The 24,285-nt window shown below is 39.9% G+C and overlaps 1 protein-coding gene across 3 annotated transcripts in view; it reads left to right on the top strand.

Annotated features, from left to right (window-relative positions):
• LOC127440087 (protein FAM222A-like) overlaps positions 1–24,285 on the top strand; it is a 71,416-nt gene that overhangs the window by 36,255 nt on the left and 10,876 nt on the right. For 2 of the 3 annotated variants that reach the window (XM_051696472.1, XM_051696471.1), the window contains exon 2: positions 6,898–7,055. In XM_051696472.1, the coding sequence (XP_051552432.1) occupies positions 6,950–7,055 (106 nt within the window). In that variant the 5' untranslated portion in view covers positions 6,898–6,949. Of the gene's footprint in view, positions 1–6,897; positions 7,056–14,540; positions 14,905–24,285 lie in introns of those variants that run through there. The other variant, XM_051696473.1, reaches the window with a different exon arrangement.

The following is a 24,285-nucleotide window of genomic DNA, read 5'->3' as shown; positions in this document are numbered from 1 at the left end:
CAAAAATAGAAATCAATTATGAAAACCGAACATTCAATGAAAATGTGCTGAAAAGTTTGCTTTTATTCACTATTCTTGAAGTGTCAAACAGGCGTGTCTCATCAGTTCAGGGTTGGTAGTACGCGTAAAAACAGTGATATGTGAAAATGAACCTGCAAATATCCTGATTATATTTGGTTCTATACAGCTGTGAGTCAGCCCTCTCAATCATGCACAGCACCAACTCAGTTTTTTCTTCTTTTGCCAATGATTATCTGCACAGATTTCTGGCTCCTGCACTGGCTATTGTGTGCAAATTCACAATATTTGCAGGACTAATTTTCTTCACTGAATAGGATGATACTTTTTAGAGAAAATGGAAGAATAGACATTTTTTTTTTTTTTTTTTTTTCCAAAAAGGAAATTCAATTTAAATGCATCCTTAAGTAAACATGGCATTTCTATATGACCATTGTTTTCATATGTGGGTCGATATTGTGAGAGGGCTTTAGCAGATCTAAATGTTTCTCCTCGGTTTTCATAATTTGTAAACAATAGCGATAAAATGATTAATTTATTATGTTTGTTTTTTTGTTTTTTTTTTCCAAGTAATGTTGATAAAAAATTATTTGTTGTTAAGAGTATAAGTCATGTTTATTTTTCAGCCATGTCTTATTAAGCAATTTATGGCCAGACCTTAAAAAATTACATTCATTATAGAGTATACCCTGACTATTTTAATATGAATAAATGCACAGTATTAAAGGTGTTTTTTTTTAAGTAACATGTTAGTTGCAGTGAAAGTGCTAGCTAAGATGAATACTGAAAAAAATGTTGGCCCCTGCAAAGTTTTCATCTGGAAATCTGAAATATTTATTGAGAGACTACATGAAATATTTGTACTTTCATTTGTCACATCACAGGACCAGGATAAAATTAACTATTGAAGTATAAAAATGGTGATTTAAAGGTGGTGGAAAACAGAGAAGGAAGTGTAAGCAGTTACAGCACCTAAAAATGTGTTTCCCTTATACATAATACAAAAAGCTAATGGAAATATTATGCCTCTTCAATGCAACTTTTCAGTCTTACGACATTAGATATATATTGAATAATAATAATAATATACCTAGCATTTTTCATTGCATGAGGCAAATCGCATGATGCAATTTCAATGTGTTCAACAGAGGAAAAAAAATGTGTAAATGCATGACATTTCTTTTCGGCATCAAACAAAAATAAGGTAGCTACTCTAGATGAATTTGGCCTAACTGTCTGAATGTCTCTGCATAATTTTTATGGATAGAAAAGGATCTTGGATGTATATTGTGACTACATCAGCAGCAGCTCTCTTTGTTCCATGGAAAAACTTCCCATCCACTGCAATCTCACACACACACATTTCGCTCAGCGTTTTGTCTCAGCGGTCAATTAACTGGTGCTCCAGCCACCGCGGTGACAGCATTAATGTGGGCTACTGTAGCATGATTCGAGATAACAGGCGTGCAGTCTTGTGTGTTGTGACAGAGATAGACTTCATATTATCATCCGATTCCCGCATGCGGCCCAAGCTTTGGCTTGGAAAGCAGAAAAGGAAGAATTTACTGCAACAATATGTTTGTGTACGTTCTTCGAGATGCAAAATATATGATCTTCCATCTGCTTACACTTGCAACAATGGCTGACCTGTTTTTGACCCTGGAATGGAAAAAGCACTGTAGCAGATGTGGATATTGTTAGGCTAGTTATTGAATGAGATTCTATGTATAGTGTGAGTATATGTGTTTGTTTATTTGTTTGTTAGCAGAACTGTTTGTGCTCTGGGTTTTACATCCTCACCTGAATTCTTGTGTCCAGAGGCTAGTATTGTTATGGAAGCATTGAGTCGTGTGTGTATGTGTGCACGTCTACATGCAGCCTAATTAACAATCGTTCGATTTATGTCTCTGGGTGTGTGCCCATGTGCAGATGTCCACTCTGAAGGTTTGTTTGTTTAGCATCCTTGTTTTTCCTTGTCCTACTGTTTTATGTGTGTGTGTGTGTGTGTGTGTGTGTGTGTGTGCAAGACTTGATGTGCTGTTCAGATTGTGTTAATGTCCCGCCATGTCTGGTGTGTCCCACATCTTGTGTTTGAGTTTAGTTGCAAAATATACAAAATTGTTCCTAGGGGTTTTCAAACTATGGTCTGGGCACCCCCAGGGGGGTGCTAGGGGGTCCAGGGAAAATTTCAGAGGCAAAACAGTAAAAATGCATTAAATTATTTTTTTAAATTTCAAGATTGTAGGATATCATGAGATTAATGGCGTTAATTGTATTCTATTGACAGCGATATTTTCTCTTCAAGGCAAAGTACAGCAAGGCAATATTTCCTGTAGAGCTGACCATTAGTCTGTTGTCTGTTGGCTAGTCTGTTGTAATTATAATTAGCTTTATATAAAAAAACAAAAGAAGTCTATGGTGTGTTCCCATTTCCATAGCTAGTAGGTAAAAGTGTGTGTGTGCCTGCATGAGTTTTTATATAATAGATGCATGGTTAGAGTATTGCTCTCTGTGTTGAGTATCTTAAGTGTATGTGTGCTTGCTCTGTACTAAAGTTAACTCTCTCTGTCCCTCTAATGGGCTCTTTCATTGCTTTCCATTCAGCAGTGTGGTGTGTGTGAGGGATTATGGGGGACTGTAGTGGCTGCTTGTTAAAGCTGAAGAAAAGGTTCTGGGTGTGTAGATTGGATTAACTTGTTTGGGCTTATTAAGAGGGGAGACGCACAGGCCTTTTAAAAGCACTGCATGGGGCTCTGTCTCTCTCACACACTCTCAACGAGCTGGCAGGTCACCATTCAATTAGGAAGAGAAGCCCCCCTCCCATCATTCCCCCTCTCTCTCGATTATCACAGACAAATGCAAACCCTCTCTCCTTTACATCAGTATACAGAGACTTGCCCTATAGGGAATCTGTGTTGGTTGTAATGGAAGAACCGTCTGGATTTTATAGACAGGAAATCAGGAAACTTTTCTCCTCTTTCCCCCCCACCAGGCTTTTTGGCTTCTCTTCTTTTATCCTCACTTACACCTCTTTTCGTTCTCACCTTCCCCTCACTTTTCAGTCTATAAAACTCTCATCTCTCCCACAGAAGTGCACTTCAGAGAATATAGCGGCTCAGCCAGCTTGAGGTTAATTCGGCCACTAGAGATCTCACCATGTATCACACAAACTGTGTATGTACCTGTACTATATATTGTTACAAATTCAAAAGCACTTTCATTGTGGAAACTGAATAATGCACCGTATTGCCAGACTGAATCCGTACTCTCTCAGTTTCATTCATACCACCATACTGGGTTTCTAAATCTTATCATGGCGCCAGGGTTCAGTCATATCTTCTAGAATCTGTCTCACCATTTTTAGAACATCTAGTTTTAACTATTAACTGTGACAGACATTAACAGACATTGATAACAGTGCATAAAAGAAAATAAGTAATGTGGGCATCTCAGGAAATGCACACTAGAGAAATCTTTAAACTGTTTGCCGTTCATCATGCTGAGCTGGTACAGCTATTGACCGTATAGAGACAGCGATGAATGTTGTCTATAGTGGTGGAGTCTTGCGCAGGAGGAGTTTATATTGCCATTGCAGTTGATTTATTCAAATGCACTGATAAGCACGTTAGCTGACATAGATACACAATTTCAAAGTGGATGCTTGTGTACTATAAATAAATATTGACAGACAGACCGACCAAAATCACTTGTCGATCTCACTCTCATTCTCTGCTCAGTTCCACATTATCTGCTCACATTCATATGCAGATTATTTGAAAACAGAGTCTGAGGAAGGCTAATCCATTTCCCTGCTGTGACAGAAAGCCATTGATGAGAGAGAGAGAAAAGAGAGATGTTTACCGAGTTGCAATCTTTAAATAACACAGATTATTCTCATGTCAATAAAATAGAGCAATTCAGCACACTCTTGGATTTGTGTTTTTTTTTTTTTTTTTTGGTTGTTGTCTGCAGTTTGAGGTTTTATTCCCTCTAAGAGTCAGACTGACAAGATGGGTGGTTAAGGGTTGTCAGGCATTGTTTTTTGCTGAGCTGCTTTAGCTTTATCACGCCACCATTGACAGAACTGTAATTTACGCAGTTGCCCTTTGGAATGACTTGATTGAGCCAAGTAGGACGTGTTCCTTTATTGGTCCTGGAGCAACATTCCTGTCAAGCAAACATCACACTAACTCTGACCCTATTCCTAACCATAACCAACCCCTAGAAGCAGAGGGATGATTGGTTAAAATGAATAGACCTTATTCACGCTAGCACCATCTTTGATTTTTAAGGTAATGACAACGAGGCTGTGAGGGATTAGACTAACAGTCTCTTCAATGGGCTGCACTGCAGTTTAAATTGTTTTTGGATTGTTCCATGGACAAAACATTGATAAAATATCTGTCCAAGAATATTCAGTATACAAAGAATTCCAGACAACAGGACTCTGGTTTATACAGCTTTATACCATTAATGCCATTGAAGAGATGGTAAGTCTATCCCTCACAGCCTCGTTGTCATTCCCATTAACAATCAAAGATGGCGCTAGCGTGAATCAGTTCTATGTTGTTCAAGCCCCTCACTCCAGTCATAAGCCTAAAACCTGATTTGTTGATAGGAATGTTGAGCCGGGACTAATAAGGATATTGATCCAGGAATATGTTCTACTTGGGTAAATTATGTTAATTTCACTTGTGCATTAACAGCACTCATAGAAAATTTCTGAATATGTGCACTTTTGCTTATTCCAGTGTTAGCCTCAACAAGTCCTTCTGGAAAACACACTCCACAACAGGAATTATAACACTTCATACCATAAACAGTGATGAAAATTGACCCAAATTAATATATTAAGTTCTTGAAATGATTGTAAATGTTTAATGTCTTAATGATATCAATGTGGAGTAAATTAAGACCGAAGTACTGTACGTGTTGCTTGCACATTGTTGATGAAATCAAAGTTCTGAGCTAGGTCGCTGGTTCGTACAGTACAGTGGCAGATTCTTAAGTTACAACCATCGTGACCTTAGTCTTAGGCACTTAACCTGAGGTAACTCCATTGTCACCTAACATGCTGCTGTTTTATGGTCATTTTTAATATGATACAGCAATTGCAGTGCTTCCCAGAATTGTGTGAAAGCTGGTCTGAGTCTCTGGTAGTGGGCAGCAATGTTGCCTCAACCGTAGTCATATAGCCCCTTTACACATTCACCATAGCTGCTGTTTCCTGTTGCCGCCTGCCTGGCACTTCACCCCTTTCTCTCTACCTCCTCTTGAGCGAGGGAACAGAAGATGGAGTGAGGCAGAGGAGGAATACAGCCAGAGATTTATGTCCTGGGGGAGATTGATTATGCCCGTCACTGGCCATGATGTGCGCTTGGCATTTGCACCCCACCCTACTCATCAGCATGTTACACACACACACACACACACACACACACACACACACACCCCACACACACGTTGGTGCTGCTATCCTTATGAGGACTCTCCATAGACATAATGATTTTTATACTGTATGAACTATAGATTCTATCCCCTAACCCTACCCCTAAACCTAACCCTCACAAAAAAACTTTCTGCATTTTTACATTTTCAAAAAAACATAGTTTAGTGTGTTTATTTTTTAAGCGATTTGAATTATGAGGACACTATAAATGTCCTCATAAACCACATTTATAACATAATACCCTTGTAATTACCAGTTTGTAACCTAAAACAAATTGTCCTCGTAAACCACCCAAACCCACCCACGCACACGCGCACACACACACACACACACACACACACACACACAGACAATATGGACATTTAGACCAAACAAACACTCTGACAAGCTCCTGTAAATCGCCTCTAGTCCTTTAGTAAACCCTCTCAGCTGTCACCATCTGAATTTCAGACAGACTCTTTTTCTTGTTCGTGTTTTACCCATCATTTAATAAAAAATACACATAAGCACCTAGAAAGTGTTTCCCCCAGGTCAACGCATGATTTGCTCTTACCGTGTGTGTGTTTTGAAGTGGTGATGGATTTTTTTATTCCTCTGGTGATGGAAATAAGTGATGGGCTGTTGACAGGTGGTGTTTTGGGATGGCCAGGAGATGCAGCAGGTGTGTGTTTGTAATTCATACCACAGAACCGAGGGGCAGCTGGAGCCGCATTAAGCCTCCATCTCACACACTCCTGTATTTGTGTGTGTCCTTCTACTGCGCTTCCCAGGTGTGAGTTAATTGAACTCAATGAAAGATATACATGTCAGAGATGTGGCTTGGTGGTTAGTGCACATGTTTTTTCATATTGACAAAAGTTGTCGCTGATTTCCTGATTCTACCCCCCTTTCTCCATAATCTCTTCTCTCCTCTACAATAAGTGTTATGAATATACAAAAGGTTATAAATATTTTTATTTATCTCTTCTCTATAATAATTGAAAAAATTTAATTACATTAACATAGATTTTATTTGATCTAATTGTGTTACATATTACATATAAAAAAATACAATAATTTCATTTTACATAGTAAATTTAAAACTAAATGAAATGCATATATTCCTAAAGTGTTCCCATATGGCCATTCCTAACTGCTGAGATCAAGTTTCCCCATCTAAATCAGCAGATAGATAGATAGATAGATAGATAGATAGATAGATAGAATTATTATTATTATTTTTTAAATTTATTTTATTTTTTTTTGCTTTTCTATTGGCCATAAATAATTAACCTGCAAGTTAATTACTCATAATTCATCTGGTTCTCAAAGGGCTACTCCAATCTGTTGGAGATCAGGTTTTCACCATTTAGATCAGTGTATTTCCAATAGTCTTGCCTGTAGTTTTGATGGTACATTACTAACAGTTAAATATTTTCATTTTTCTACAGGTTGGCCTTGGAAAACCAGGGGCTGTAGAATCTTACCTGCGTCTTCGCAGTCATGCTGGCCTGCTTGCAGAGGAGGCAGAATCCTGCACCCCAGCACGCCACGGCTGCTTGCAGCAGCAACAAGAGTCTTGAGCCAACGCAACACATCAACCGCAAATGTAAGCAGCAAAACTTATCACAGTATCTTTTGTGTAGATGCACACACTCATCTGTTCATTGAAGTTTAGATTTTAGCATTTGCCTATCATTTTGGCATTTCTGTTGTACAACCCCAATTCCGAAAAAGCTGGGACAGTATGAAAAATGCTAATAAAAACAAAAAGGAGTGATTTGTCAATTTTATTCACCCTTTGCTCTGTTGAAAGCACTACAACTACACATTGTATGATGTTTTACCTCATGAATTTTAATTTGTAATTTTTTTATTTTTTTAAATTTACAGTAATTTCAAATTAGGTGATTGCAACACGCTCCGAAAAAGTTGGGACAGTCGAGTGTTTACTACTGTGAAACATTACTATTTCTTCTAATAAAACTTATTTAGCATTTGGGCACTGAAGACACAAGTTTGTTATTTCCCCCATTCATCCATTATGCAGATCTTCATCTGCACAATTGTATGGGGTCTTCATTGCCGTATTGTGTGCTTCATAATGTGCCACACATTCTCAATTAGAGACTGGTGAGGACTGCAGGCAGGACATTCTAGCACCCGCACTCTCTGATTACACAGCCATGCACTTGTAATCTGGGCAGTATGTGGTTTGAAGTTATCCTGCTGGAAAATGCAGGGACGTCCCTGGAGTGCTGGATGGCAGTATATGTTGCTCCAAAACTTTTACATATCTGTCTGCATTAATGGTGCCCTCACAGATGTGGGAGTTACCCATGCCATAGGCACTGACACTGGCACATACAGATTCTGGCTTTTGGACCTGACGCTGATAACAGCTTGGATAGTCCTTTTCCTTTTTGTCCCGGAGAACACAAAGGCTGTGTTTTTCAAAAACTATTTGAAATGTGGACTCGTCGGACCACAAAACACAAATTCCACTGTTATACTTTCCATCTAAGAGGAGACCGAGCCCAGAGAAGTCAGCAGCGCTTCTGGACAGTGTTGATGTATGGCTTCTGCTTTGCATGGTAAAGTCTTAACTTGCATCTGTGGATGCAGCGGAGATTGGTGTTGACTAACAAAGATTTATTAAAGTAATCCCAAGCCCATGTTCATGAAATCCATTACAGAAGAATTACGTTTTTAAAGACAGGAACATCTGAGGGATCGGAGATCACACGCATTCGGAAGTGGTTTTCTTCTTAAACTTTACGCACCAAGATTTGACCAGATTCCTTGAACATTTTAATTATATTGTGCACTGTAGAGGGTGAAATGCCCAAAATCCTTCCAATTTGTCTTTGGGGAACATTGTTCTCAAAGTGCTGGATTATTTGCTGAAGCATCTGTTAGCAAATTGACAAGTCTCCTACAATTCTTGCTCTTGAAGGACTAGGCTGTTTTTGGAGGCTCCTTATATATTATGACAGGATTGCCTCACCTGTTTAACATCTCCTGTTTCACATCGCCTTGTTATTTTAACTTGTCAAATTGTTATTAGTCTTAAATTGCCCCTGTCTTTTTTGGAGCAATCATCTGATATGAAATTATTTTATATTTTCAAAAAAACAATTATATTCACAAAGTAAAACATCATATAATGTGTAGTTGTAGTGCTTTCAATATAGCAAAGGGTGAATATAATTTACAAATCACTCCTTTTTGTTTTTATATGCATTTTTCATACTGTCCCAACTTTTTCGTAATTGGGGTTGTATGATTCATTTTTATCATAAATGGCATAGCTGGTTGAGAGCAGACTGGTTTGTCTTGCTGATTGTTGCTGGCAAAGTGTATTAGAAATGATGTCATTCTGAAGAGCCAGCTCTCTCAGACTGAATAATTAAATCTGACTCTGCAGTTAGATTCTGATGACAATGACGATGAATATATGAGCTTTGACTAGAAACTTTTCTTTCACACTGTATTCTGTTGACACAGGCTGTTTTTTATTATCAGCATGATGAAACGCATTCATGACATCAGCTTGAATGACCCTCAAAATGTTTGTATTACACTCATTTCATGCCCCAAGAAGCTTCACTTAGTTCACAGTGGCCTTGTTTGGACATGAATAGTTAACATCTTGTTATTTGTACCCTTGAATCAAGTGCTGCTGGCTTTTATCCTTGTGCCTGGGACCCCTCACAAACTTGTACTCTACTCAATTGGGCTGGGTAATGATACAGATTTTTCTATTCGATTCCGTTTCACAAGCTTTCGGTTCCAATTTCGATTCGATATCGATTTTTATGTGTATATTTCAGTTATAATCTCCCTTTTGCTTCTATATGAAAGAAATTCTCTCCAAGCTAATGCTGTTAATTATACAGGGGTTCTTCTAACTAGGTACATTATGAAAATATTAATTGTACTAATTATATTTATTAGTTTTTCATAATTTGTCACATTTAAAAATGAGCAAATCCATGCATTCAATCAAACAATAAGATATTATATTTCACATATAATATTTTGTTACATGTTTATTGTTTAATTGCATAATTTAACCATTTACAAGTGTTTACACTGATTTGTTGAACACGTGCTAAAACCTGTACTGTCTCTTTAACAAAGCCAGCATTTCTGTAAAGAGCACCTGTACAAACGTATGAGACTTGAATGGCTTTATCTCGTCTGTGCTATGCATGATTAGAATTATATTTTAATTTTAAAAAATTTTTATCAACAACTGACTGTAGAGGACAGAATGGGTATTAAAAGAGACATTATTCAATGACAAATGGGTCTCGTGGATCTCGTCTTTAAACATGTAATGCGTTTACATGGAAAAACTTTTACTCTCAACGCTCATTACACGGAACAACTTTTACTTTCAACATGCGTTGAAAGAATCTTGCTGTTGAACAATTAACCACTATACTACACAATCACTGTTGAGTGAAATCTAAACATTTACCAAATTGTTGCCAAATAAATACATTTTTGTTGCATAGCGAGTGATTTCCACTTATTGTAGTGAAGGGTTGCACAAAGAGAAAAAGATGAAGCTTGGGATTTAACAATCGATATCAAGATGAAAAGTTCAAATGAAGATCGCAATGCATTGGAAAATCAATATTTTTACCACCCCCTGCTCTAGTTTCTGTGCTGTGCTCTGCTCTAGTCTACTCTACTCTTCTACGAATGCTCTACACTACTATATTCTGTCCTACACTACAATAGTCTTCTGTGCTCTTGTCTTCTATACTCTTCTTTAACATGTATGTTAATTACCACAACCATCTCAGTTCTGTTAATCTAGTTGTGTAATTTTAAACCATCACAATCTGTTTTAACTGACTGTTATTTTTTCCATGTGTTTCTATCCTCCACACGCTCTTATATCTTGTTTATTATTATAATCAAATCTCCCTGATGGACAGGAATAATAGTAGTAGTTCCTGGTAACTTCTACAAAAGTAATACAGAAACAGAATTTTTCAACTAAACTTATGTAACAGCTCTGTCTATATACTGATCTATAACTACTGGGTCTCGCAACAGTATATCGAAAATTTGCAGTCTGTTTATCCTCATAGTTCAGGAAAGTTGCAAGACAGGAAAATTGAATCAGCAATAATTAAAGACTTGACCGCAGAGGTTCACTAATGAAGCTTCAAGGTTTTAACTCAACTCTAGCCCTCAGGTTAGCTAAACATTTTCAGCGGTGGATGTCCTTGCAGACCCACACATATGCAAAAACACAAACAAATTTGCTCATTTGCCATATGTGGATTTCACACGCACACATGAGTAAGACATGCAGAACAAATACTCAGGTTGCCACGCTGTGTGTGGGTGGGTATGTGTGTGTGTGTGTGGGCGGGTTTGGGTGGTTTACGAGGACTTTTTTTTTTAGGTTACAATCTGGTAATTACAAGGGTATTATGCTATAATATGTGGTTTATGAGGACATTTCTAGTGTCCCCATAATTCAAATCACTTAAAAAACATACTAAACAATGTTTTTTTGAAAATGTAAAAATGCAGAAAGTTTTTTGTGGGGGTTATGTTTAGGGGTAGGATTAGGGTAGGGGATAGAATCTATAGTTCGTACAATATAAAAATCATTATGTCTATGTAGAGTCCTCACAAGGATAGCCACACCACCGTGTGTGTGTGTGTGTGTGTGTGTGTGTGTGTGTGTGTGTGTGTGTGTGTGTGTGTGTGTGTGTGTGTGTGTGTGTTTTCATGTGTGTGTCCATGTTTGTTCAGGGTTAACAGGAATTTTACAGACCAACTAAACTGGTTCTGACAGGCTCCGGTATTAAAGAAAGTATAGAACAGCCTACCGTTTTTGTCCAACAGAAGAGCCCAGGGCTCTGCTTAAAGCCTCAGATTAGATTTAAACTGGTGGAGCTCTTCATGTAATGAGAGGGAGTGAAGAAAGGAACAACTAGAGAGGGAAAGGGTTTTGTTCTGCTTTTAGAACGTTCCATATGCCTTCCATTCCGTTTGTTGACATGGTGGTATACCACAGGCACAAGCTGATTACAGTGAAGACAGGCAGACGAGCAAACAAACATGCAAGGTCTAACCACTATTGCTTAGGTTCAGCTCTTAGCTCAGAGCAGCTTAAAGGTAATAGGGTGGCATGTTCCTCCTGCTGCTCACAGATCAGCATGGTGTCGTTCTGCTTTCTCCTTCCTGTGCATATAGGAACAGGAGGAAATGACAAGTTTTGTACAAAAGGATATCTGCTGCCCTTATCTGAGATATTTGTGTCGAGTGGACAGTGAAATGGATTCATTGATAGACTAGAGTCTCCATAACAAGGTTTGGATGAATGGATGGATGGATGGATGGACAGATGGATGGATGGATGGACAGACAAACAGGTGATGGTGGATGATGGATTGATGGACAATTAAATAGGATGGATGATGGGTGGTTGGATGTATGTATGGATGGATGGATGGATGGATGGATGGATGGATGGATGGATCAGAAATGAACCCATGATATGGAATAGAAAAAGTGGGAAATGTGAGGTATGCTTGAGAGAAAAATAAAGGCAGAGAAAAAGAGTGCTAAAGAGAGAGATGGAGACCGCCATGGCTGATTAAATTGATTCCCTCCCTCCAATTTCAGCAGGATTTAGCCACTTTCTTTCTGGACTTATTATTGAGAACCAGTCAGTGGTGGTCTGGTGCTGAAATCAATAGGAAATGAACAGTTTCTTTCTCTCTCTCTATCTCACACACAGAGTCACTCCTCCTGGCCTCCTCCATTCGCCTTTGACAGTAAAGCATAAGCTCATAACAATAAGTAAAAGACAACTGTGTGTTTGTAATTAATTAGAGTATCTGTATTTGTATCTTTGCTGTTGTTTTGATATGGACTGCACTGTCTGGTCAAAGGCTGAAGGGCAGACAGATGTCTAGTTTTAGCCAGAGAGAGAAGACAGGCTATGGGCTACTGTCTGAAACCATTCCCTTGAGCAGCAGACCAGCAATCTGGAAACTATGAATGTACATATTTTTCGTACTTCACATATTTTCAAAATCAACAAGTCGACAAATCAGTCCTAAGGAAGCCTTGTATAATTAGGCTGATTTTGTGTTCACTTGACCCAGAGCAGACATTTTTCTTAGGGGATCCTTACATAAGATGCGTTCAAAAACATTCTTGTGTTCAAAAATAGCTAGACTGAGCACAACGGAATGGAACAGAATACAGGTGTGTCGAGATGTGTTTTTAAAAGTTGGACAATTTTTGTACTTGACATGCCCTCTTAAAAATGCAATGCCCAATGTGGCATGCTCAAAAAACAAAATAAGACAACTTAATGGCCAAACTTTTCAGAGATGGTTTTACTGTCTAACAACTAAAGTGCAGCACATTGGCAGTACGCTAATTGAAGCAGCGGTGCTAAAAATGTCAAACAAAACAAAAAATCTAGGTAAACTGGTCAACCCCACTAATTGACAAGTTGTTGGATGACTAGTCAACTATTGTGACACATCACTACTGGAGATAATGGAGGAAGATAGTTACAGCCAAAGTATTCTTTGGTTTTCCGCATGCTGGACATCTTGCACACAGTCTGTGTGTCGTGAATTTCGTCATCAGCACAGTACTGGGTGTCCACGTGCAGCCTCTTTTTTCTTGACACGTGGAAATTCTGTGTTTTTTCGCATCGTTGACGCATGCGCCTGGTGTTGACTGCAAAAAATACATCACAAAGCAGGTTGTGGTCAAAAGAGTATACTTTGAGAGGCTGAGCGCTCGACCATGTGCGAAACAGAATGGCACCCAGAAAAAATGTGTACAAAAAAAAAAAGTGTATCCTAGCTTTTACCTGCTAGACCAGGTTGGCTTTGCTGTCCTTTTCTCAGATTCAGCATGCAGGTGGTATTAAAAAAGTAAAACATTCCCCCTCTGCATGCAGATCCTGAGGGCCTGCACAGTTCATTGATGCAACTCCCATTAAAAATGCCTCGTTCCCTCAATAAAAAAGGACTTAACTGGCTCCAGTATCCGCTGCGAGTGCTCGGATCGGCCCGCCAGACAATCAATTTCCCCTGAGTCTTGGAGCTTAGTGGGCAAAACGAGAGAGATAGAGAGAGAGAGAGAAAGAGAGAGGTGGGAGATAGGAAAGGGGGTTGTTTTCATTATCACACCTCTTTCCCTGTCTTGCAGAAAGAGAGCTTGAAAAAATGAAAGTGTGTTGCAAAGTGGAGGTAGCATGAGATGGAGGGGGGTGTTGAGAGTTAGACAGAGCTAGAGTGAGAGCGACATGCTTTTTAAAAACCCGTTGACCGCTTGCCCTTAAAAATACCGTATTAGATTAGCTTCAGTGAGGAGGCCTTTTGAGTTTTCCCCCTTCTAGCCAAGACATGAAAAAGAAATGCAGGCATTAGTTAAATTATAAATCATAGACGCTTGCTTTCAGCATGCCTACATTTTCAGAGTATGTGGCGGCACTCTCCCGCGTCAGGGCTTGTCATTCCTAATTAGATCTCCCTGTTTGGGTGACATTTGTAGCTGTCATCCAGCCCCCCGCCAATGTCTGTCTGCCAGTAGCTTAGATGGCGACATGAAAGTATGGGCGAGAGGGCAGAGCCTCATCAGAGTGGACCCTGGAGACAAGAGCACTGGGGCCAGCCACATTAGAGTCACTACCACTGACCTCTGTGCTGGACTCTGGCTGTTTTGGGTCTTTTTTCCTTTCACTCTCTCTTTCATTTTCTTTCGCCCCTTTTTTCTTTTGCTATTTTTCTTGCTCTTTTGCATATTTTCTCTTTCACTCTTTTTTCTCTTTTCTCTTTTCCTTCCTTCTTTCCTTCCTTCCTTTGTTCCTTTCTTCCTTCCTTTCGTTTTTTCTTTCTCAGTCCCTGTCTTTCACACCGTGTTTGGCTGTTTGTCCCCCCAACAGTTTAATTTCCTCTATAGGGATATGTGTGTAGATTGGATGCATATTTTTCATGTGATCCATAACACACTCATCTGTGTAAGTTGTATGTCTCTCATCATGTGATTGGATCAGAACCATTTCTTTTTCTTAAGCCCTGAGCCACAGCAGTGTTTGGCAGCCAATCAGATGCACATATGGCACTGGGACATCATGTACAGGGTCACAACGACCAATCCGGTAGAGGGAGATTATCACCTCCAATAGCCTGATGGGAAAGATTTCATCCACGTGAGAATCAGTACCATGCTATCTCCGGACAAGGCATCAGATGTGAACCGAATCTTCAGTTCTTACATTAATGGAAAAAAGCTTGTATAAAGGTCATGTGATGTTTGCCATCTACCAGATTGTCTTGGTACAGCAGTGCAGTGTGCCTTCTGTCCAGCAGAGGAAAGCAAAGCGTGTTTAAACATGCTTACGGGGGCAGCTGAAATGCTAAGCTGATTTCCTTGATGGCCTGCATAGATTGAGAGTGAGTAGGACTTTGTAGGTATCTGCATGCTTTGATCTTTTCTCATGGATTGAGCACTGTTATCATCAGGAATTACCTCCAAAAGCACACTCCTCTTTTATTGTGTGGTCCTGTTTGGATAGAAAACAGCTTTTTTTGTAAATTTTTCATCTCAGTTGATTGACAGCTACCCTCTTTCCTTATTTCTCTATTCTTTCGTGAACCCATGTACTTAACGTTACCTTTTCCTCTATTTCATTACTCTGGTGTGTGTTAAGAGAAATTTGTGTATTTCAATTGGGCATGTTTGACCATCTAGAGCCTACATTACCCATAATAATAATAATAATAATAATAATAATAATAATAATAATAATTCCTTACATTTATATAGTGCTTTTCTAGGCACTCAAAGCGCTTTACATAGTATAGGGGGAATCTCCTCATACCAGTGTTGCCAACTTAGCGACTTTGTCACTAGATTTGGCGACTTTTCAGACCTCTTTAGCGACTTTTATTCAAAAAAGCACCTAGCGACAAATCTAGCGACTTTTTTGACAAACCTTAGCTACCTTCCGTAGAAGAAAGTCGCCTGTACTGCCCCACGAGCGCGTGGTCTGGCTTTCCTGCCCGGACTCGGAGGCACACCTCTCTCTGCGTCTATTCTGTTCAGTGAGACTGACAGAGTGAGAGAGGTGATCAGGCGAGAAGACGGAGCAGCACAATCAGTTGACCGCACGGCAGCTGACATAGACGTGAATGAGCTGCGCATGTGCAAACAGCGTGGTCAAGGATTAATCACAAATCTGTATTGTTTTTGGGTTTTTTTGTAGACATGCACATAGTTTTTTTTTAAATATGCACATAGTGGTTTGTTATGGCTGAGTGCTGCGTGAGAGGAAAGATAAGTTTCTGTTGCTTCTAACTTTCTTTCTGAGTGATTGATAGATATAGGGAATTAATAGGGTATTACAGTATGTACAGTAAGCACAGAGAAGCAAACACATGTAAAGGGCGGACACTATGCAAAATTCAAATGAGACGCGATGACATCACGAATATGCTAATTAGCGTATGCCATCATCTAGCGACATTTAGCGACTTTTCGAGCAGGCTTTAGTTACTTTCCATTGAAACTAGTTGGCAACGCTGCCTCATACTCCTCATACTCTGTTTGGGGATGTCATGGCAATCAACATCAAACTGACCAGGTTTATCAAGGGTGTAACATGTCTGTTTGTATCTTGGCTATGTCCCCTTCCAAACTTGCACCCTGCCAGCATCGTCCAGAGGCTCATTTCCAGACACTGCTGGGGACCCACCAGCCTTTCCATTCTTTCAGTGCATATCCTGGTGCTTTGGGTGCCACAGGCAGAGAGGGCAGGGCAGGATGGGGAAGAGGGCCTGGGATGCTAGCGGCTGTTGCCGAAGGCTTTGGCAGGCGTAAGCGAGGTGCCCTATGCTGGCATGTGGGCCTCCAAGGTGCACATACTGTTTGGAAGGAGGGATGGAGGGCAGGAGAGTAGGAGGTAGAGATGGAGGGGTTCCAGGGCTCCTAGAGTAGCTGAGGAAATTAGATCACACTCGGAGTCTGATCTTCCGTCAGGGGCCAGAAGATGGAGAGAGGCTAGAAATACACACATCAGTCTATCTATCTATCTGCGTGTCTGTCTCTGATTTTTTTCTCTATCTAAAATATGTCTATTTTAAGAAAGGGTGAATTTAGTGAAGAAAGATGAAAAAAGACAGATTTAATTTTGATGATGTGTTTGAGAGACAGAGAGAGATAGAAGTGTGTAGTACATGATGTGCAAGACTAACATTGCTGCTGCTCCTTTGGGACCTTGAACATCAATTAGAATAGCCTGCCTTACACACTCACTCTCCTCTGGGTAAAGCATGTGTGTGTGAGTGTGCACACGCGCGTGCTAACAGTCTCTCTGGCAAATTAGTATCTGAAGCATTAGTATTAAAGATTTGGTGTGCTTGACTGGATTTCTTGTTCTCTGTTCTGACATGTCTCTGGTCTAATATTCTCTGACATATTGTCAAAAGCAAACAAAGACAGGTTAGATATAAATAAACAAATGTTGTAGATGAAAATCTGTCTTGTTTGTGTCGTTCAGTTGTGATCCCTGTTGTGATTTGGCTGTCTAGTGAGATTTTAAGTAGGTCACTGATAATAACCGGTCATTGGCTTTATATTGTTTTTGCCAGCACTGGAATGTGTGTGTGTGTGTGTGTGTGTGTGTGTGTGTGTGTGTGGTGTTTAATATTCATTTTGAAGCAGTGGAGGCCTTGTTTTCAAAATGAGAGAGCAGAAGGGTTGAGACTTGCTCCAGGCTAGCTGCAGGCAATCCTCATTTTCTATTTACCTACAAACTCACAGCGAGATCACCCTCATACTGACACATGCACACATGCATATATACACACACAAACTTGCAGACCCTTCATTTTTTCTTACTGTTATCTACTACTGAAATCTTGTTCATCCATGTAACGGGTTCAGGATGGGTAAGGAGGAGGTGGGAACCGGCAGAACAGTCAACATAACTTTAATGACATAAAAGAACTGAACATAACATAAAACACACAGATGCGCACACACAGATGCGTGTGTCTCTCTCTCGAACTGGCGCCCCGGCTCATCTTTATCCCCCTCCCGGCTGATTAGGTGACTCAGTGCCGGCCGTGCACCCTCACAGCCCGGCCACGCCCTCCTCCTCGTCACACTCTTCCACCACCCGATTCAGGCTGGGGAAACCTCCGGTATGACGTACTCTCCTCCCTTCCTGGAGGGGAGGTGTTATCCTTCCGGCTGTCTTCTGCCGGCAGGACTTCCCCGCCTCTCTGGAGCCCTGGGAGAAATGAAGGGAGGGAGAGGGGAGAGGGAAAGAGTAAGGGGGAGAGAGAGAGAGAGAAGAGAGAGAGAAAAACTTCCTCGCTGGTCCCCGGACACACCATCGCTTGGTCCTCAGCCACTCCTCCACCCTCTGGTGGACGACAGCTGCTCCTCCCCTGGTGAAAGGCAGCATGTCCTCCGACCCCTGGTGGACAGAACGGCTCCTCCCCTTTCTGGCGGATGAACAATCTCACACACACACTCCGCCGGGAGCGGTTCCTCCTTGTCACAGTCTATATAATTACCAATCAAATGTTTAGATTTGTCTCTCTACCACACACTGTGCGTTTGTGAGTGCATCTAAGAGTGTGTGTGTGAGACTGTTTTTAAAAAGTTTTTCTTATACTAATCAAGCAGTCGAGAAAGAGGTCAGCATCTCAGAGATGAGCAAAATTTTACTTTTTTCTCTTTATCATTTCACATTTTGAAATCGCTTCATTATCTTTAGCTCTGTCAAGCAGCTTGTGATGTCGTGATGTGAGATTTTCTTTGATGGAGGCAAATTTTTTCCCGTCATGCTCGTCGTCTCTTTTAGGTCTTTTTAATTTTCACCCTCAGAACTTTTTTTTTTTAGAACATCAGAGAATGAGTTGCAACACTGGAATTCCAAGTGTCCATTAATCCCCATTTACTGCCATTGCAGCGAACCTATTTTCATTGTTGCTTTCCCAGGAAGATGTGTTCAGATACAACAGAGGCCTATCCTCGTTGTCGACTTTAGGACCTCAGAAACTCCAGAGGTGAATGAGGTGGTTGAGGGATTTATTAAAGTTAGATGAGTCTGGTGTTTAAGAGTGAAATGGGCTGCTTAATTTTTTGGTTTTTCGTGGGTGGCTTTTGGTAGACCTCCGAGTAGAGAAACACCCACACACACTGTTTGAAGAACGTTATTTACATTTACATTTATACATTTGGCAGATGCTTTTATCCAAAGCGACTTACAAAAGAGGAATAATACATCATAAGCAATTCATCTTAAGGAGACAGTGGTACAAAAGTGCTACATAAAGTTTCACTAGCATCAGAATAGTAGTATCCAGATTAGAGTACAACAAGAATATATATAAAAAAATTTTTTTACTTTTTATTAGTGAACAGTTAAGTGCTCATGGAAAAGATGTGTTTTTAGCTGTTTTTTGAAGACGGAGTTTTATTGAGACACTGTGTGTCTGGGTGTGGGTGGATGGGTGGGTGTGTGTTGGTGGGCAGGATAAGAAACAAGGACAGATAGGGTGCAGGGAGGGAGGTGGACGTTTTTTGACAACTTACCGACTTTAACTGCCATGGTGTCCCAAGTGGTCTCTACCACGGAAAGTTCTTCCTTTGGGCACCGCTTTGTCCATTATGCATCTTAACGGATTTGTAATGTGTCCACAATTTTTTTCGCTGAGATGCAGGTGCATGACGTCACACAAATATGCCGACATTTGCAAAGACTGGTGTACAAAACACAATAAATTAAACTCTCTTTTGATGATCGTACACCTGTAGCACAAATGCTAGCGTAGCAGCACTGTTTATCCGTTGGGTTACTAGGAAACAGACAATCCCCTGTTATGCTAACTGAAGTGTAGAAGTTTTGGTTGTTTAAACGTCATTTTCCAAGCATCTGGCAATGGAATTCCTTTATGGTTGGAGTTCTGAGAATTCAAGTAGGAATATCCCACATCTGACTTGAACGAAATGCAACACGCATGTCTCTCTAAACTCCGCCTTTGGCATTGACTGCGCCTCAATCCCCAGTTGGCCTTCTTTGGCCCAAGGGTAAAAGGCCGTTGGCCCCAAATAAGCCCTGAGGAGGCACAATTAAGCCCCAGAAGTGACAGTGTGAATGCAACTGGCCTTGGCACGCATTAGTACGCCTTCATTTGGCCCGACAGTGGAAACATGACTAATGAAAGCTATGCGTGAAAAAACAGTCAAGCAAACCCTGTTTACTGTATTAAAAGAGAAATAATAGTATTTAGTGAAGACTCCTTCACACTCTCTTTGATCTAAGAGACTTATCCAGTGGGCAGGTATATCCCTTAGATCTGGCCCAAAACATTTTAAAGTTTATGTTGTGAGTTTCTTTATATTTTAACAAAGCTTTTAGGATTATCAAAATTGTTGATCCTGTATTGAGACTCCTGGAGTTTTTCTTCAAAGCATTTTTGAAGTTGTTTTGGTTTTGTCCACCAACAGACTGAAAGCGGTATGTGCATTTCCCATTGCGATTTGCTTGGATTTTGTTCTGCATTGTTTTCATTTGCCAGTGAGCCGTGTGGCATGGGGTGTGAGGAAAAACAAAGTCGCCCAGTTCTCGTCCCACAATGCCCCTGACATGTCTGCTGATAGTTAGCATTCCACACAGGCACGAAGAGGACATTGCTCGCTGACTGCTGTCCCTGTTGTTGCAAATGATGAAGAGGGGCTTTCAGAGGTGTTAGGAGGAGAGTGAGTGGATGGGGTCTGTGGGGTTTTCCTCTGGGAGGTGAGCGGTTGTTATCCTCCTCCTGTTGGCTACAAGCTATGAGGAATTTTTATTATCTTTCTATATAATCTCACAAACCTAGTGCTCTCCTTAACAGTAAGGAGGGCAGAGAAAAGCCGTTCTGTGCTGAATAACAATAACCTGCACAAAAAAAAGCCCACACAGACGACACAAAAAATATTACAAAATATACAAAGGTATATGTGTTTGTGGAGTGTGTGTGTGCAGGCAGCCTGGCCCTGCTGGCCCGATGCAAGCAGAGAGCAGACAAATGCAAAGCGACATTTGTGTGTGTAGAATGGTATTTGTAGTGACGCTTTGACCGCAGATAATAAAGTGTTTGCCCTGAGGTGATTCCAGTCGGCAAGCACACCCAACAAAACTCGCTTACTCAGAAAGAGAGAGAGAGAAAATGGAGAGATAGATGAGAGAAGAGAAGAGGAGAGAGAGGCCTATCGAGAGGTAAGGGAGAGGGATATAGTGGTGAGTAAAACAATTTTGGACTATCTCCAAAAAAAAGGCATTTTGTTTCATTGAATTAAAATTTTGGAATTGGCTTTAAAATGGTGTCATGCTGGAGAGTAATATAAATGAAATGGTTTTGCATCTTTGTTTGGATATTGCCTCAAAATTTTATTTCCTCAGAGAAGGTCTTAAGTACCTCGCACATTATCATGTGCATTTTAATTTGACTCGGAGCCCCTGTGCTTATTAGCACTGAGATTCACCTTTGATTGGGAACTCTCTGGTATCAGTGGGGAATTGGCTAAATTACCAGAATATATTTTGCCAGTTTACCCAGAGCAGAGCGGGAAATGAATCAATTAAAATCAGAGCCAAGTGTGGCCTTAACTAAATATTAGATTAGATTTGGGATAGCTTTTATATTTGTTGTGAAATGCTGTCATTAAAACTAAGTTCTAGTGACAGCCCTTGCGGACAGAAACCAGTAAGATTTGATTGCTCAGAGTGACGGTCAATTTATCAGTTTATCAATACTGAACAATATTTTTAATTATGTAGTGTCAGGATTTGAAGCCGACAATTTGAGAGCTTATTTTTCCCCCCAATTCAAACAGTAACTCTTTTTTCTATGAGATGTTACAAAATATTAAATGGTTATCCATCTTCTTTACTGTTAAGTTTTAGAAGTGTGGACATTTTGATTAAGATAAAGATTGAAAAAAACGTTTGTAAAAAAAGCAAAACAACAACTGACAAATCAATAGAGAATAATAAAATCTAAACCACATCTTTGCATCATATCGGTTATTATTAGCCATAACAAAAATAATTATCTGTAATTATCAACTTAAATTTCGTTCGTGTGACTGTTTTTATTCCTTTAACTAATTTTTTTATATATCAGTACGCTAATTTCTTGAGCAAATGTATTTAAATTAGATTGTTTTAAAAACAGGCTATGTGTGCATGGTATTTGGAATCCTCCCCAACCGTTTTGCTGTATTAACGATTCCTGAAAATTGCCATTCATATTTGCAACAATGTTTTCCCCCTCATACTTTGATCATCCATTGCCTAATATTGTCCCTATCTGATTTAGTTATCATACACATTTATGATGCATAATTAGATCTCATCATCTCTTCAGAGCTTTTGGCTTTTCTGATCAGACAGGTCCACAGTCCTGCTCTATTATTGTCATTAGTGTATGTGTGTGTGTGAGGGGCAGAGATCTGTACCCGAGCCTGCAGTGCAGTAGGTCTGGGGGAGGACAGCCATGTTCTTTCAGCTCTCCACTCAATTAGAGCCGGAGAGGCACACAGTGGCATGCTGGGTTAATTGTAGAGCTTCAAACAGCTGCCACATTCAGGGTTCCATTGTGCCGGCAACGGTTGTTACAGCGACTGGGGGCCTGGGTTTGTAATCGCTGAGTAATCAGTGTGAGAGAAGAGCAGATGACACGTCCATTAGCAACATGCAGGTATTGTTTAGAATACAACGACACCAGAAGCCCTTCATGCTCACTGTCTCTCGTTCCCGCTCTGCCCCACTTTTCTGAAACCACTCTGATGCTGAGAGGGTCAAAGAAAGAGAGACATAAATCTCTGGTTGTGTTGGTGTTTGTGGGGAGTATGCATACTCCCGTCAGTCTTATGTACTCTAATATGCAAGGTTACAACTGGAATGTTCCAAATCATAGTATGTTGAAAAAAGTACTTCAAAGGTGCATTATAGCAGACAGTTTCTGGTGGATTTTTTAAGTATGTATCTGTCTGTCCTATGTAGTATGCAAGATTACAGTTATTGTGTTCCACATCATAGTATGGTGAAAATAGTACATCAAAGGTACCTGAATAGCATACTATTTCCAATGGATTTTCAAAGTATGTATCCGTCTGTCCCATGTAGTATGCAAGATTACGATTAGTCTGTTCCAAATCATAGTATGTTGAAAATACTACTTTAAAGGTGCCTGGATGGCATAATATTTCCAGTGGATTTTCAAATGATGTATCCATCTGTTCTAAGTAGTATGTGAGATTACAATTAGTTTGTTCCAAATCATAGTATATTGAAAATAGTATATCAAAGGTACCTGGATGGCATACTATTTCCACTGGATTTTTAAAGTATGCTCTTGTCTATCCTACATAGTTTGCAAGATTACCAAGGTCCATTTGTGTCTATATTTAAACTATAGAATATCTACAGCACAAGGAGAGGCACCTACGTGCAGTGCAAATACTTTTGCATATAACGTCCAATGCCAAAGCTGATAGCTGTCAGGTCCCATCTAAACATTCATGCCGACAACTCATCTTCTTTAAGAAGTGAGGCTTTTGCAAGGGGTTAACGCTTTGAACCTTATGGAGTGCATTGCATATGTGTATGTTTCTTAGAATCAGTTCCTGTTTATCTGTGCCTTGCCACAACCCATATCTGTTGAGCCAAAATTGATGTGGTTTTGTGCGTGTTCATTGTTCTGTTGAAACCCAGTGCCTGTTAAACCCCTTCACTCCCGCTTCTGCAAGCATGATCAACACGACTGGACATTTCTCCATTATTCTTTCACCACATTTCATTCACAGTGCTGAAATATTTGACATCAGCTGTGCTTCTGTAATCTGCTAATCTCCATGGGAGGTTGATGTTTTTTTGTGATTAATTGAAAATGTGACTCTGAAAATATTCACAACTTTCATTTCTGCATCATTTCCTGCAGACACCTCCCTGAGGACATGTGCTCACATCTGGCCCCTCTCTCTCTCTCTCTCTCGTTCTTTGTGAGTCAGTCAACAAATCTTTTTTGGCTTGATGGTCAGCATTTACATACAACATTTACAACATTACCAAAACATATACAGTACATATAGTTCCAAATTAGACAATACAGAAATACAGAAAATAAATAGGGTGAAGTACAAAAAAGAAACATAGGAAATGAATGAAACAAGATAAAAAGATAAATGAGGATGAATTTACATACAAAATATGGTATATGTGTGTTTCAACCTCTCCAGTTGTACTGCGTTCACAGAATATTTAATTAGTTAGTTTCCAGGATTATTTGTGTCTCCACTTTTTCCATGGCTAGTCTATGGTCCCTAAGCCTGTATTTGATCAGGGTTTGTCTTGAAAGAGTTGTCTTTGTCTTTCGCTTGAAGACACTTTAATTTAGCTGCAACCTGGTCTCATAGAATGAACGTTACTCTATATACTTTTTTGCAAACTGACTTGTACGTGCCACTTTCTATGTTTCACTGCAGTTTCCTGGTGAAATGAACACTAGAGGCGCTACAACAAGTACAATTGCTGATTATGACTTTATAAACACTTATTCTTCACTCTATTACTCAACCCCCGCTATGTTATGATATCAAAACACTTTTATTTTATCGCATGATTTGAAAAATGACACATTTTAACAATTGTATTACAGACCCACTTACATTATGATTTGCTTGCTTGGTGGCATACCTGGTAGAGCGTTGGGCTTTGGACTCAACAACCGCAGTTTGCGTCCAGCTAAAAAGCACGAACATGAAAGTGGCTTAGAAGC

This window comes from Myxocyprinus asiaticus, chromosome 4 (assembly GCF_019703515.2).
Source record: "Myxocyprinus asiaticus isolate MX2 ecotype Aquarium Trade chromosome 4, UBuf_Myxa_2, whole genome shotgun sequence".
NCBI classification, from domain to species: domain Eukaryota; kingdom Metazoa; phylum Chordata; class Actinopteri; order Cypriniformes; family Catostomidae; genus Myxocyprinus; species Myxocyprinus asiaticus.
This window is presented reverse-complemented; position numbering and strand designations above follow the sequence as displayed.